The sequence below is a fragment of the Coenobita brevimanus genome, chromosome 64, assembly GCF_032717465.1.
Source record: "Coenobita brevimanus isolate Jiangsu-jjx chromosome 64, ASM3271746v2, whole genome shotgun sequence".
Taxonomy (NCBI): domain Eukaryota; kingdom Metazoa; phylum Arthropoda; class Malacostraca; order Decapoda; family Coenobitidae; genus Coenobita; species Coenobita brevimanus.
In genome coordinates, this window is record NC_137017.1 from 3592483 (window position 1) to 3607183 (window position 14701).

The 14701-nt window shown below is 40.2% G+C and overlaps 1 protein-coding gene across 2 annotated transcripts in view; it reads right to left on the reverse strand.

Annotated features, from left to right (window-relative positions):
- Gmppa (GDP-mannose pyrophosphorylase A) overlaps positions 1-14701 on the reverse strand; it is a 49681-nt gene that overhangs the window by 11999 nt on the left and 22981 nt on the right. For both annotated transcript variants that reach the window (XM_080276143.1, XM_080276142.1), the window contains 3 exons: positions 13867-14291; positions 12235-12350; positions 10597-10745 (listed from right to left, as the gene is read on the reverse strand). In XM_080276143.1, the coding sequence (XP_080132269.1) occupies positions 10597-10745; positions 12235-12350; positions 13867-14291 (690 nt within the window). The remainder of the gene's footprint in view (positions 1-10596; positions 10746-12234; positions 12351-13866; positions 14292-14701) is intronic.

The following is a 14701-nucleotide window of genomic DNA, read 5'->3' on the forward strand; positions in this document are numbered from 1 at the left end:
CTCCACCCCTTCATACTCCCTCCACCTCTAGCTACTTTCTTGCTGTGGCTATGTGGTAAACATTTGACATATGAGAATGATACATACATTTTCTGGTGTGTAAAATCAAGCTCTTTCAATCTTTCATTCTATATTACCAAAACTAATGTTGGTGCATTTTTTTTCTCTCTCTCCCCATATGCAAGGGTTGCCAGTGTCAATTTTTGATGATCTTTGACAGGCTATAGCTCGGTAACCAGTTGGTCTAGAATGCTCTGGTTTGTGGCATAAGGTGTGTAAATTCAAGCTCTAAACCTTGGGCATAAAACTTTTTACTTCTGTAAGAGCTGAAAAATCAGCTCCATATACCGTACAGGTTTTCAGGGAAGTTCGGTCGATTGAATTGCGTATCCTAAGGGTTAAGCTTGGTACTCATCTTGTAGCTGCCCTTTGTAATTTTTCAATCTTATCTATGTATCTTTTGAGATGTGGATTCCTCACTACTAATGCATACTCCTGGGTTGGCCTGATGAATGATGTTATTATCTTTCTCAGCATGTCTTCATTTATATGTGAATGCAATTCTCGTATTAGCAAGCAGTGTATACATGTTCCGTACCTTTTCACTGATGAGGTCAGCCAGAGGCAGTCTGTTAATGATAATTCACTGATGAGGTCAGCTGGAGATAATCTGTTATTGATGATAATCACTCCTAGGCCCTTCTCCTTTTCTAATATGTGTAGGGTTGTACTTCCTAAATCCCAGTCTGGTCTTTTCCCACTTTTACCAAACTTAATTATATGGCATTTGTCCACACTGAATTCAATTTACCACCTACTGCTCGAATCACGAAGCATATTTGATTCTTCTTGTAGCTCTTTGCAAGAGTCTGTGTTTGTAATTCTTCCTTGTATTTTTGCATCATCAGCAACTATATTAAGATAGCGTCCATTTCCAATGTTGCTGTCAGTGTCATTTATATATACTAAAAACAAAACCGGAACCAGCACTGGGCCTTGTGGAACTCCACTGGTCACTTCTCTCCATGATGAGTAGTTTCCCCTTAATACTGTTCTCATTTCCCTTTTTCTGAGAGACTCTTGCATCCACCAGTACATATTACCTTGCATTCCTCCTTGATGGTACAGTTTCCATGAAAACTTTTGTGCGATACTCTGGTGAATGTTTTCTTGAAATCTAAATAAATACCATATACCCATCCTTTTCTTTTCTGTAGTGTTTCCACAACTCAGTCATAGTAGCTTAATAGATTAGTAACACAAGATTCTCCCTTTCTAAAACCGAACTGTCTTTCTGTTATCATGCTGTATTTTTCCAGATGGTTTACCCAAATTTTTCTTGTCAGCTTTTCTTGTATCTTAGTCACAACATTGGTCGGGGATACTGGCTCGTAGTTAAATGGATACTGTAATTTCCTTTCTTGAATGGAGGAACAATGTTTGCTTTCTTCCAGATATCAGGTAATTTACCTTGACGTTTCCTTGAATATTCTTTCCTTCCTTGTCCTTCTGCCTACGAGTAACTTTACACTCTCTCTTCTGTCTTTCTTTCATTCTTTCCTCTTCCTACTGCCTGTGAGTGACTTTACACTAAGTGACAAGGCAAATGGTTTCCTGTACACCAGGACACCATGTACTACGCTGGGTGGTAACCATATAACCAAATTTTGGCGCCTGGTGGTTTATTGGGTAATTATTGCACTCCAGTCGGATGGAGCAGGTGAAGGTTCATATCCAAGGGGTGGTTGGGGTTGATTGCTCATGTAATGTCACTCAGGAATGAGTGAGGCTGGTCACTCTCATCTTAAATGTCAGGACCAACTGCCTAGACCCAGGTTCCTACGCTCCTCATGGGGCAATGTAGGATTGGATGATGGATGTATGGATGGATTAAAGATACTGGTATGCTTAACTCTTCTGAACATTCATGTAGTGCCCAACCTGAAGTTTCATCAGGACCATTTGTTTTTCCTTTGTCTACTTTACTCAACTTCTTTTTTTTTTTTTCTTTTTTTTTTTTGTGCGTGCGTGCATGCGTGTGGGTGTGTTGCTTGCCCAGATGAATGGATCACATTCTCATTCAAGCTCCTGGAATCCTGATAGGTATGAAGTTATTTCACATGTAGCTTCACATTCTCCTATCTCACAGAGTCAATCTGACAAGTGTCAAGTTAAAAAGGGGTATTAATCCAGTCAGCTTGATCCTTTGTCATCTATCTATCTACATGTGTGTGTGTGCGTGTGCTAAGAGATCTTCGTAAGCAGCATGCATTAGGAGTGTAATGCTGTATGGCAGTGAGACCTGGGCAGCAAAAGAAGAGGATATTCGTTAGCTCAAACATACAGAAATGATAATAATTAGGTGGATGTACAGTGTGTCCCTAAGTGTGAAGCCTGGGGGAGCTAGGTTTACAATGGATAAGTTGAGAGGTAGGATGGGACTGGAGTGTCCTGGTGTTGTGATGAGAAGTAGATTGAGATGGTTTGGGCATGTGGAGAGGACGGGGGATGATAATTGGGTGCAGAAAGTGAGAAGTGTTAACATTAGGGGTTGGGATGCGAGAGGTAGACTGAAAAAGACTTGGGATGAGGTCACTGAGTGAGACCTCAGGGATGAGGGAATGAATAGGGAAGCTGCCAGAGATCGAGCAGCATGGAGAGCCGCCATTATGTGGCCAAGGCCGACACATGCAAGCATGTTGGAGCCTTTAAAAACAAATATATATATAAGTCTGCTGGTCTGCACTACAGTCCAAACTACAGCCAGTGTCAAACGTTAACAGCATGGTACAAATATAAATGACGGAGTCGTACACACAAACTTATATAAGTAATACCTGCCAATTACATTACAGGTTCCAGCAGCTAATATAAAAAATGTCTTAAAAAGGAATAAGAGTTAGTCAGTTCAGTGTTATGTTAATAGAGAGGAAGTGCAATAACTTGTGACAAGTGTCAAATAAGAAGGAAGAAAAATGCCCATGATAATTAAGCATGCAAACGAAACAGATTACAAGGTTAGAAATCACTAAAATGCACAGAAGAAATTATTAATGTTACACTTGGATATCTTGCTATACACACAAGAACACAGAACTCCTGAGGCAGCACAAAACACTAACATAACTCAAAGGATTATCTCGTTTTTGGTGCTAGAGGAGAGCTCTTTGTATGGAAGTACTATTGCATTCAGAACCACCACCTCAGAAGGCACTTTGACGTCATTACCTGAAGTGAATAAATTGATGACATCTCCTTAATATATCATAAATCATGACAACTTATAAATATAATACAGTAATGTACTCCCAGGAAAGTTGGCACTGAATATAACTGCTAAACACACATTTGTCTTAATCAAGAATGCAAACAACAAATGCAGCAAATAACAGCAGACACCAAGTGCAATGTAGCACAGTTTAGCAATAAACTTAACTGTGATCTGAAAAAGGACCTCAAATAATCAGATAAGTTCTAACCGCAACCACCAGTAACAATTTTGTACGCCATATATCATTTGCAATGCTCCCATTCCCAAAACAGTATGTCTTGATACTGACCTAATCACTTGTAATTTATGACAACTACTGGAAAAACACAAGACCATGGGTGAATGGTACAGCACTCACATGCACAGTACTGTTAATGGGTGTCACTAACTTATTTTGATATAGTATAACATGATGAAAATGAAACTTATTTTTCATTGACAGGAGTAAGAGAGAGATACCTGAGGAAATACTTATAAACAAGTTTTACATGGTGGTCAGGATGATCAGGAGAGAAAAAAAATCCAGCTTTAGACCTCACCTAACATCAGAACACCAAAATCACTTTTAATAAAGGTGGTCAAGTTTACCAAGCAAAATACAATTTATATGGAAAACAAGAACAAATAAAATAGGGCCTAACCAATACTAGACTGAAATTACACAGACTAATATTCTCTTATACAGCACAATGGAATAAGCTCACAAAAGGATTGGCTTCCAAAAGTAATCAGTTACAATGACTGCACAAAACATCCAATAACAAATGGGCTCTGTATGTAATCATTGACAAGAAAAGGTTGTAATAGTAACCAGTGACAAAAAGATGTGAGAATGGTAACCAAAGACAGAACAGATGAGAAACTAACAATAATGAGTTGCACAAGTAAACAATGACAATGTGCACTCTCAAAAAGATCAATGGAAAAATAAATCCAGAAAGTAACCCACAACCTCCACCCTCCATGTGAGATAACAGCACTCCACAAAGAAGCATTACAATGGTACTCTGTATCCAATCTCCTTCTCTTCTATTATTTCTGTGCTTTCAGACGATACAGTTATAAAATCTATTTGTACCTCCGTTTAGTCAAGAGTTTGAACTTCAGTAATGACAATACTAGTCTGTTGTGAAATCATTATCATCATCAATACCTTAATCCATGGCAACTCCCTAGCCATGGCTACAGGCAGTACTCATTACTGGAGAGTTCTAAAATATCACAACTGATAACCGTTGTTGCTGTTGTGCTACCCCAGTCTATGTGATCAAGCAGACCCATCAACTGATGGCAATCAACTGCAACTGCTGGGCCATCCCCATATAGCATACAGGACTTCACCACAGCAAGGCACATGGATCAATGTGGATGTTTCGTTCCTGGGTGGATGCAACATTTTTGTCTCTTCACCCAGTTAGAAGGGACCCTACAGTAGGCTCCATGTCACCCTAATATTTGACAGTATATGGTTACCACCCAGCACTGAAAATGGTTTCCTGAGTTACAGGAAACCATGGCTTGTCACTCTGTGTAGTGCAACCTGAAGTGGAAAGAAGATCAATTAAAAAAAAAAAAAAAAAAAAAAAAAAAAAAAAAGGGGGGGGGGGAGGGGGGGAGGACAGACAAGGGAAAGGAATAACAGACATGAAAGAAGATGTAGGCAGCACTACATCAGGTGAGTGGAATATCGGTGCCCCTACCTACCACCACAACTGATACTGTAAATCAAGGTAACTGGCAATGCAACATCACAGATAGCAATGGAACTATTTACAAATGACCAGAATACTCAGTTGAATTTAAAGCTTTGGGGTCACTAATAAAGTAAACCTGAAAGATCCATACCAGCGAATTTTCGCTGTACACTGGCAATTTTAAAATATATTCTTGCTAAATCCAAGCAGCAATATTAACCCCTCTGTGAGGCAATTCAGAATCCGCAGACATGCCCCGGGAGGCAAAAGTTTCGGGAAATTTGACATGTCATATTTTTATGATTTATGTGTTTGGGATGATGGATAATGATGAAATATCAATAAAAATAATAAAATAAATATATTTTACCTACCCATTACTGAAATTACAGCTGATGAAGCTGATGAATGCAGTATGGGTAATCCATGAGGATGCCGCAGAAAGTAAACAAACAACTTTTTTCTATCTGGTGTTTTCACTTATAGCTTGAACAGAACATTCTTTCCTTATTAGAAAAACTTATTTCTTGCTTCTGTGTACAATTATTTTCAAAACAGAACTTGTTTCCATATTCAAAAAATTGTAATTTCAACTTCTGAACTTTACTTATGCTACCAGTAATTATAACAGAACTTATTTCCTCTCATTCAACAAAACTTTTCTTCTTCTTCTTATAGTTTGAACAGAACATTCTTTCCTTATTAGAAAAACTTATTTCTTGCTTCTGTGTACAATTATTTTCAAAACAGAACTTGTTTCCATATTCAAAAAATTGTAATTTCAACTTCTGAACTTTACTAATGCTACCAGTAATTAGAACAGAACTTATTTCCTCTCATTCAACAAAACTTTTCTTCTTCTTATAGTTTGAACAGAACATTCTTTTCTTATTAGAAAAACTTATTTCTTGCTTCTGTGTACAATTATTTTCAAAACATAACTTGTTTCCATATTCAAAAACTAATTTCAACTTCTGAACTTTTACCTGTGCTTCCACTAATCAGAACAGAACTTATTTCCTCTCATTCAACAAAACTTTTCTTCTTGTTATCCATTACTTCTGTTTGGCTAGAACTTTGCAAGTGTGTGGTAGTCACGCCAACACTCAAAACATAGTGCGACACCACATTCTTTACACCATGTGCTCACTCGGTTGTTCTTCCGCGGCTTTCTCACAGAATGAAGGCAGACATGACATGATCGCTGTCCAGTCTTTCGGGTATGTGTTGAAGGCAGCTTTTGTAGATAGTGCCTATTGGCGAATCCCGTTGCTACAAGTCTGTCAGCAGCTAGTTCAGAGTGGCGTCCAGGACGGTCTTTGTTCAGTGTTCCATACTTGGTGAGCAGTTGTCTCACCACTTCCAGAACAAAGTGCCTCAGTGACTTCTTCTTTTGGGTTTCTGCCTTGTACATATGGTAGGCATTCAGCATTGACAAATCAACCATATGAAAAAATAACTTCTTGTACCATTTTACGGTACGTCTGATACACTCCACAGTACCTATTTGGGCATCCGACTTGTCAACAAGTCTCATATTTTTTGTGTAATCAGTTACTACGTCCGGTTTGAGGACTGGTTCTTTTGTTCTATAGTCCACTTTTCCTGATGGAATCAAGTTGCCACGATGGAAGGTGCTCAGCATACAAACCTCCCGTTTATCTGTCCATCTGACACACAGCAGAGGATCACTTCTGTAGAGCTCACAGGTTCCTCGAGCACTACGTCCTCCAAACTTTGGAAGATATTTCCTGTTCTTCCGGACTGTCCCACAACTACCAGTGTTATGATCATGAAGGAAACTACACAGGGATGGGGAAGTATACCAATTATCAGTATACAAAACATGTCCCTTGTTCAGAAATGGTGCCATCAATTTTTTTACCACAGAGCCAGAAAATCCTAGGGGATCTCTTGCAGGTACATCAATATCAGTGCCAGTGTACACTATAATGTCTAACACTATGCCAGTCAGGCAGTCACAAATAACAAAAATTTTTATTCCAAATCTGTGTCTTTTGGAGGGAATGTATTGCTTGAATATAAGTCTGCCACGGAACAGAATGAGACTTTCATCAATAACAAGTTTCTGATAGGGTGCAAAGAAGGAGCGAATACGCTCCCTTATCTTTTCAATTACTGGACGAACCTTCCAAAGGCGGTCATCAGTACTGGGATGGTTGTTGTCTGTGAAATGAATAAATCGCATGAGTAGCTGGTACCTGTCCCTGGGCATGTACTTGGGAAATATTGGGGTATGAATCAGTGGATCTCGGTTCCAGTAGTCACGAACATTTTGCTTCTTTACTTGTGGCATCAGAAGAGTGAGTGCAAGAAATGTGTACATTTCAGGTACACTGGTATCATACCAACGTTTCATTTTATTGTGTGGAGAAAAAGGATGTTTGTCCTTCATGAACTGATAATATCTATTGGTTTCTTGTACCAAATAATCAAGAATTTCACCATCAAAAAACAGGAGAAAATACTCCATTTCAGAACTGTTTTTGTCTACTCCAGCAGCCCTTGTCACTCCACTGTGAGTTGCATCAAATCTATAGCAATTTGGTATGAATCTATCACCATTTGCCCAGATAAACCCAGATCCACCAGCACTACCAATACCACCAGGCCTACGGGAGGGTCACACACCCTGGGATCATCATCATCATCACTTAGGTCTGAATCATCATCACTCTCGTCACTCACGGGAATAAATCCATCACTGTCACTGTCTGCCATCCCCTCACTGTCACTACCACTCTCCTGTGCCATCCCCTCACTGTCACTACCACTCTCCTGTGCCATCCCCTCACTGTCACTACCACTCTCCTGGTCATCACTATCGTACTCCAAACCTGGCGATAACTTACGTTTCACGCCAGCACTACTCACTGATACCCCTGAGGTTGACGGAGTTTGTGTATCACTGTCGGAAAATCCTTCAAAATCGGTGATGTCATGCACTTCCCTCTCTTCATCAAGTCTACTAGTCACTTCAGAGTTCTGCAAATTGCTGTCCGGTTCTGCCATCTCATCTGAATACTGTGCTGAGGGCGAAAAGTGAAGACTTCCCATAACTCCACGCTACGCACAATCGCGCTGCCTAACCTCCGCGCGTTGCAGACGTGAAAAAAAAATCGGTCACATGTACTGTTATTACAGCATATTTTTGAAGGATTTTAGGCATATATTTGTTTGTAGAAAATTATCTTATGGTTTATGAGTCATTTTTAGGTAATTATTTGAGCATAAAATGCGAAAATAAAAAAAAAATCCACCCTAAAACCCGGTACATTTGTACCAGCAGGTTTGTTTACATATGACGTCAGAGCCCAGACCCCTCTGAGTGCAACGTGGAAGGTTGGGGGTATCAAACGATGCCACCCGTTGCCTGAGGCTCTTTTACTCAAAAGTCCCGACCCGGAATCCATCAAGAGAACCCGTCTTAAGACCCGACCCGGACTTAAAGGGTTAAGGCTTAGACTTGAACTAGATGGATTTAGATATAACCTTAATCAATTCCTTTATAACTCGAGTTGATTAAAATATAGCTGTCTGGTGGTACTGGGATTAACCCGCCGCGTGCCAGTGCTGTTTTAAAACGGTCTGACATAATTCCGCGGCCAGTGCCAGTGCCGTTTTAAAACGGTTTAAAATAAAAAAATTCATTGTGACTGCATTTTTCAAGATTCGTGGGTAAAAACTGGCAGGCATGTATGGTAACTGTTCACCTACCATCCTCCAGGCTGTCAAGGCCATACACTCACTCGCTCTCCCCCCTCATGCTTCCTCTGCCTCACTCTGCCTGTGTGCCTCACCTAATGCTGTACATAGTTATGGCATTTTGTAAATATTTTCATGTAAGTGTAAGTTGTAAATATTTTCTTGTAAGTGTAAGGACTATATAGTGAAGTTGTAAATACCTTTGTGGTAGGTGGTGGCGACCATCATCCACTCACTTGATGTAGTGCTGCCTACTTCTTCCATAGCCTGTATCATTCTTTTTCTGTGCCTGGCCTCCTCTCTTCCTATTTCTCCCATCTTTCCTGTCAGTTCTTATTGCTTTTCTTTCCTTTACAGGTGGCCTTACATTGACTGACAAGCCTAATGGTTTCCTGTAAGCCAAGAAACCATTTACAACGCTGGGTGGTAACCATATAACCAAACCATACGTGCTCCCTACGTGTCAACAAGTGGGTTGGTGGAGGGTTAGTGTCCCTCCTCGTAAAACAACTAACTCAAAGTCAAATGACCACCCCTTACGGGATTATGGCGTCTGGCGGTAGATAGATAGATAGATAGTAAATACCTTCTTGTAAGTGCCAGGACTGTACGTAATGAAGTCAGGTTGTACCTATCTTCAAGTAAGGGTAAGATAATGCATTCACAATGAGAAAGACATGCAAATTGTGATAGATGTTGAAGTAATAAGTAATCAGAAAAGTGTACTGAACATTGCTATACCTTCCCAGCATAAATACCTGAGTATACCTTACACAGAAAACGGCTTTCTTACATATGTGGCGAGCATGAGAGAGTGGCGCTACCTGTAAACAAGTATGCAGGACTCAATAAAATCCATTTCCAAGCCTCGGTCAGCATTTTAATGGTGAAATTCGATGTTTCCACATCAAAATACTGTATATCATTTTAGGAAAAAAAAAAAAGGCTGGCACTAGGGTGACCTATAGTATAAGGCTAAAAATAGCTGGCACGCTGCGGGCTAACACTATACCGCGCCAGCCTTGGGTAACTTTTCTACCCTGTTCCTGGGCCGTGCTTGAGTTTCAAACAAAATACTTGTGCATGTCAGGTGTGTTCACCAAATTGTTGTGCCACGTATTTGAGCCATGAAAAATCGCTAAAAAAAATGACATGCTGCCAAGTCATTGGCCTGGAACTGGCTGGCCAACAAAGGATGCATCGTCAGCCCAGAATAGTGTTAATACAACACATGCCTTCAATGGGATGGCTGTTTTGGCATGTGGTGGTTCTGTGCTTGTCTTCTGGTAGTTATGCTCTCATCTTGGTGGCAGAATCGGTAGAGAGGTGGCCTGCAGTCCTAATGGACCCAGGTTTGAATCCTGGCTGGGTCAGGGAACAGTTTAAGGATTTGAATTTCTCAAGAAGCGAATGTTTCTGATCTACCAGATGATCCATTGACATGTCATAAAAGTACCCCAACTAATACCACTACACCAGTCCTGTATGAGACTGTCCTAGCATGTATTCAATAAGGATGGTGGGTGTTAGCACCGAAGTGGTGACATGTGGAGATGTAGGAGGACTACAGGGACTTGGGAATAGGCCCTGAAGCCTTTGCCCAGAGCTGGACACATAAAAAATAAAGGGAGGGAGGGCTATAGAATCCTTTGTAAAGGCCCAAACTGAAAATTTGAAATGGGATTCTTAAAATACCAGGTCCAGGTACATGCACAGTGATTTTCAGACAAATTAGGCCAGAAATAAAGACACCAGGAAAGCGTGCTAGAAAGAAGAGTGAAAATACCAAACAAGAGTAAACATAAAACATTTTCCCTTCAGGAAATATAAAAAGGCCTATTTATAATGAGGACTGCCTGTACTTTGTTTTACATTCTGTACAGTGGTAATATAATTCTCTCTTACCTAGGATTGTAATGGAAGGATTTAGCTTGCCATCATTGTTGAAAAGAGGAACATTGTCCATCTTAGCGAAAGGCTTGTTGGGGTTGGGGTCACATGGCGTCCCTTCTAATCTTGTCCATGCACCAACAGAAGAGTTCCAACCCACCACTCTGCATCAGAGGAATCATATGGGAATGTAAGCAGAGAAAAAGACTGCCTTCTTCATCAAAAATACTGAGCAACTGCTGATTACATATACACTACTGTATAGCACTCATACTCATCATTGTCTTGACCCTTTTTTTCCCCACCTAAGGAAAGGTTAAGGTTGCAAACTGAGCAATACTTACGTAAAAAACATACTACAGTACTTCTTAATACAGTAAATTTTTAAAGCCAATTTTCTGCACAAATAATCCTCTAATTACAAAATTAAGTGGTTTATGAAGTTTGTTCATAAGTACTGTACCATCCATCGCACAATCCTACGTTGTCCCATGAGGAGCGTAGGAGCCCGGGACTAGGCAAGTTGGTCCTGACATTTAAGATGAGAATGACCAGCCTCACTCATCCCTGCGTGGCATTATGTGAGCAATAAACCCCAACCACCCCTTCGATGTAAACCTTCACCGACTCAATCCAACTGGCGCGCCGTCATTACCCACTAAACCACCAGGTAACAAAATTTGGTTATATGATTACCATCCAGCATAGTAAATGGCTTCCTGATGTACAGGAAACCATTTGGCTTGTCATTCAGTGAAGAGTCACCCGCACACAGGAGGAGGAGGAAAGAATGAAGGAAAGAAAGACAGAAGAGGGAGTGTACAGTCACCTGTAGTCAGAAGGACAAAGAAAGAATGAAGGAAAGAAAGAAGAGGATGGAAGGAAAGAAGACTGGAGGAGAGGAAAAGGCAGACACCGATAGCAGTTACACCTTTAACAAAAAATTGTATTAAAGTACATCAACAAACTTTTAATAAACTAATACATATTGTATTGAAAGTACTGTTTATAAAAGCTCTAACAGGCTTGCATATGTCGGCCTTGGTCACCTAATGGTGGCTCTCCACGTTGCTCAAACTCTGGCAGGCTACTTATTCAGTCCCTTACCCTGGAGGCCACACTCTAAGACCTTGTCCCAGGTCTTTTTCTGTCTGCCTCTTGCAACCCTATCCCCGACATTCACACTTCTCATCTTCCACACCTGACAGTAATACAGTACTTCATTCTCTCAACATCCCAAACCATCTAAATCTACCCCTCCTCATCACAACCCCAGTACACTGCAGTTCCATCCTTCCTTTCAACTCTTCAATCATAATCCTAGCCCCCAGGCCTCACATTCAAGGATGCTACACATCCATCTAATCACAGTCATTTCTGTATGTTTGAGCCTACAAATATCCTCTTCCTTTACTGCCCAGGTCTCACTACCAGACAGCATTATATTCCCAACATATGCTGCATTCAAAGATTCCTTAGCATGAAGCAGGAGCCCTTTCAATGCCAGGAGAGGCAACAGCTCCATGAGCTTCCTTCAACTACTCCTTACCTTAGCTACAGAGCTAGCTCCAGCCTCACCTCCACCACATAACGTACAAATATACATTTCTTTAAAGTTTTTAGATTAGCAGGTGAAATAGAGGAGTTACTGACGTGTACAGGATGCAGCTGTGTTCCTGAATGGTGGTGTTGCCAAGGATGATAGACTCTCGGATGCGCACACCAGCACCTATCACAGCATTCTTCCCAATACTTACATTAGGGCCGAGCTGCAAGAGAGACAAGTCAGCAGTTAGGCACAAGGGTTCACCTACGTTTCCACCACGACTACTTCACATTTAGGACATGTCCATCACCTTCCTCTCTGACACTTCATATCAAGAGCATCATTTAGAGGCAGAAAAACATACCAATCCTCTCTCAGCTTAGAAATCTTAGCTAGTAGAGGAAAATGAGAAGTAGATGAGGTGAAACATCAGGTGAAATTTTGTCCCTTACTGGGCATCATCAAAGCACCAATATTCTTGTGAGGCATCAATAACAGTCTCATACTGCTTTCTAAAATACAAGCATACAATCTGACAGTTATTGAAAGCATGAGGGAAATCGCACCACTCCCAAAGTGGAAACTACTGTACCGTACTAACTTTTTTTTTCCCCTCTAAGAACAAGAGGAAATCTCAGCAGAATAAAATCATATGGCATCAGCTAGAACTGAAATACAAGATATATCCTAACCATAAAGGGGGTATTAAAAAATAAAAATAATGTAGCAAATTATGTGCTGTACTTTCATGAGTAAATGGGGAGTGTGTCATCCATTTATGCTGTCTCTGGAACTCGATGTTTTTCTAAATTGTATGTAGAGTAAGGAGATTCATAACAATAACAGTTCACCTACAAAATGGAATTATATTACTTTTTGCAAATATACAATCACTGCCAGTAAGATCCACACACCCTATTCTCACAGAAGAGAGGTAATTATGGTTTTCATCATCCTAGTCAAGATATGTTAATGCCTGTAATTATTTGCCCACCTTAGCTTTTTAGTTCATACAAGTGGTTCATGGCCCTACATGCTCCTGAGGAGGGTTCTCAGATTTCATCTTTGAATCTCAATAACTTGCAGCTATACAAGTTCACTTTCAATCATCTTGCAACTGCAAAAGAATGGCTGAATGTATTGTGAATCTGTTTACACAGTCAACTGTGTATCACATCAATGGTGCCAACAGTGCCAGATTATATTCTTATACAGTACCTTATTTAAATTTCAACTGTAAGATGACCCATTTTCAGCGATATCATGTTTTCCCTCCACCAGCCAGAGTTGTTTCTATAACATAACTGGCCCAAAAAACTCTGCATGTGATTGCAATAGTTTTTGCAACATTGCACACAGAATTGTGTATCTGTGGCAATTACATAATTTTTTTTTAACATGATTTTGTGCAATATCTGACACTTCAAATGAGGGCCATTTTTCAACCATCCCTCCCACTGCTCAAAACTGCTGAACTGCTGCTTCAGTGTCAGACACTCCCTGCTCCATGCATTTCACATAATGCAAACCCTATGGGCACACTTATTAGGGGGCAAGACACCCCTTTAGAAAATTTCAATAGGCATGAAATTGAAATGGGCCCATCTATGACCCAACTGAAACCATCCTGCCAAGTTTCATCTCAATCCTTTTTCCAGTTTTGAATTTACTACAGACAGACAGATACATGGCTAAAATTACAGTATAGTAAATACAAATAAAGAAATTAGGGTGCTCACCACAGCAGAAGCATCAACTGTGGCTGAAGGGTGGATGTAGACATCTCCTACAATGGTGGGTTTATCAGGGCCATTTGATGCCAAACGCTCACTCTTGGTTGTGTGGTAAAGCTGGAGGTAGTGGCGGTTGGCATAGATAGCAGAGCCTGCAGTCTTAATCTGTGACCACCATCTATCTGTGTTGTAGACATAAGCCTGTCCAGTACCAGCAATAGGCATTATGATGTCCTGTTCAAGTTGAATGCTTTCTGATCTTTCCCCATCCTCACAGTTGTAAAAATCAGGCTGTCTTGAGTTGAAGATTTCTCTGACTCGCTTGAAAACATAGGGAGAGCAGATATATACTCCACAGTTGATAAGATTGGAGACAAATGTGGATGGCTTCTCTACATAGTGAAGAATTTGGTGTGTTTCTTTGTCCTCAACTGTAGATTAGAAGCATAAACATCTGAATAAATAAGGTGCAGTAGTGTAGATCCTTGCTTTAACAGACCTTTGACTGACTGATATTCTCCACAAACATAACATCACTACTGAATTGTGGTAAGTTATGATGAAATATTTTTTTGTTCATTATAATATCAGTTTTACAGAGTCTCTGTCTGATTCCATTCCTCTAAATATGGGTACCAGTATTTATTACAGTACGAATTCTTAGTGTGCCACTTTTCCAGTTTATCAATAACACTGTAATATACTAACCATTCATCACATGACCATATAGCTATCTTAATTTTACACGTGCTTCAGTTCCCTGCATCTACTATATATAACTTGACAGTAATTCATAATAAAGTACGGTTGTACTGTATTTGCTTTTGGTACAGTTCACTAT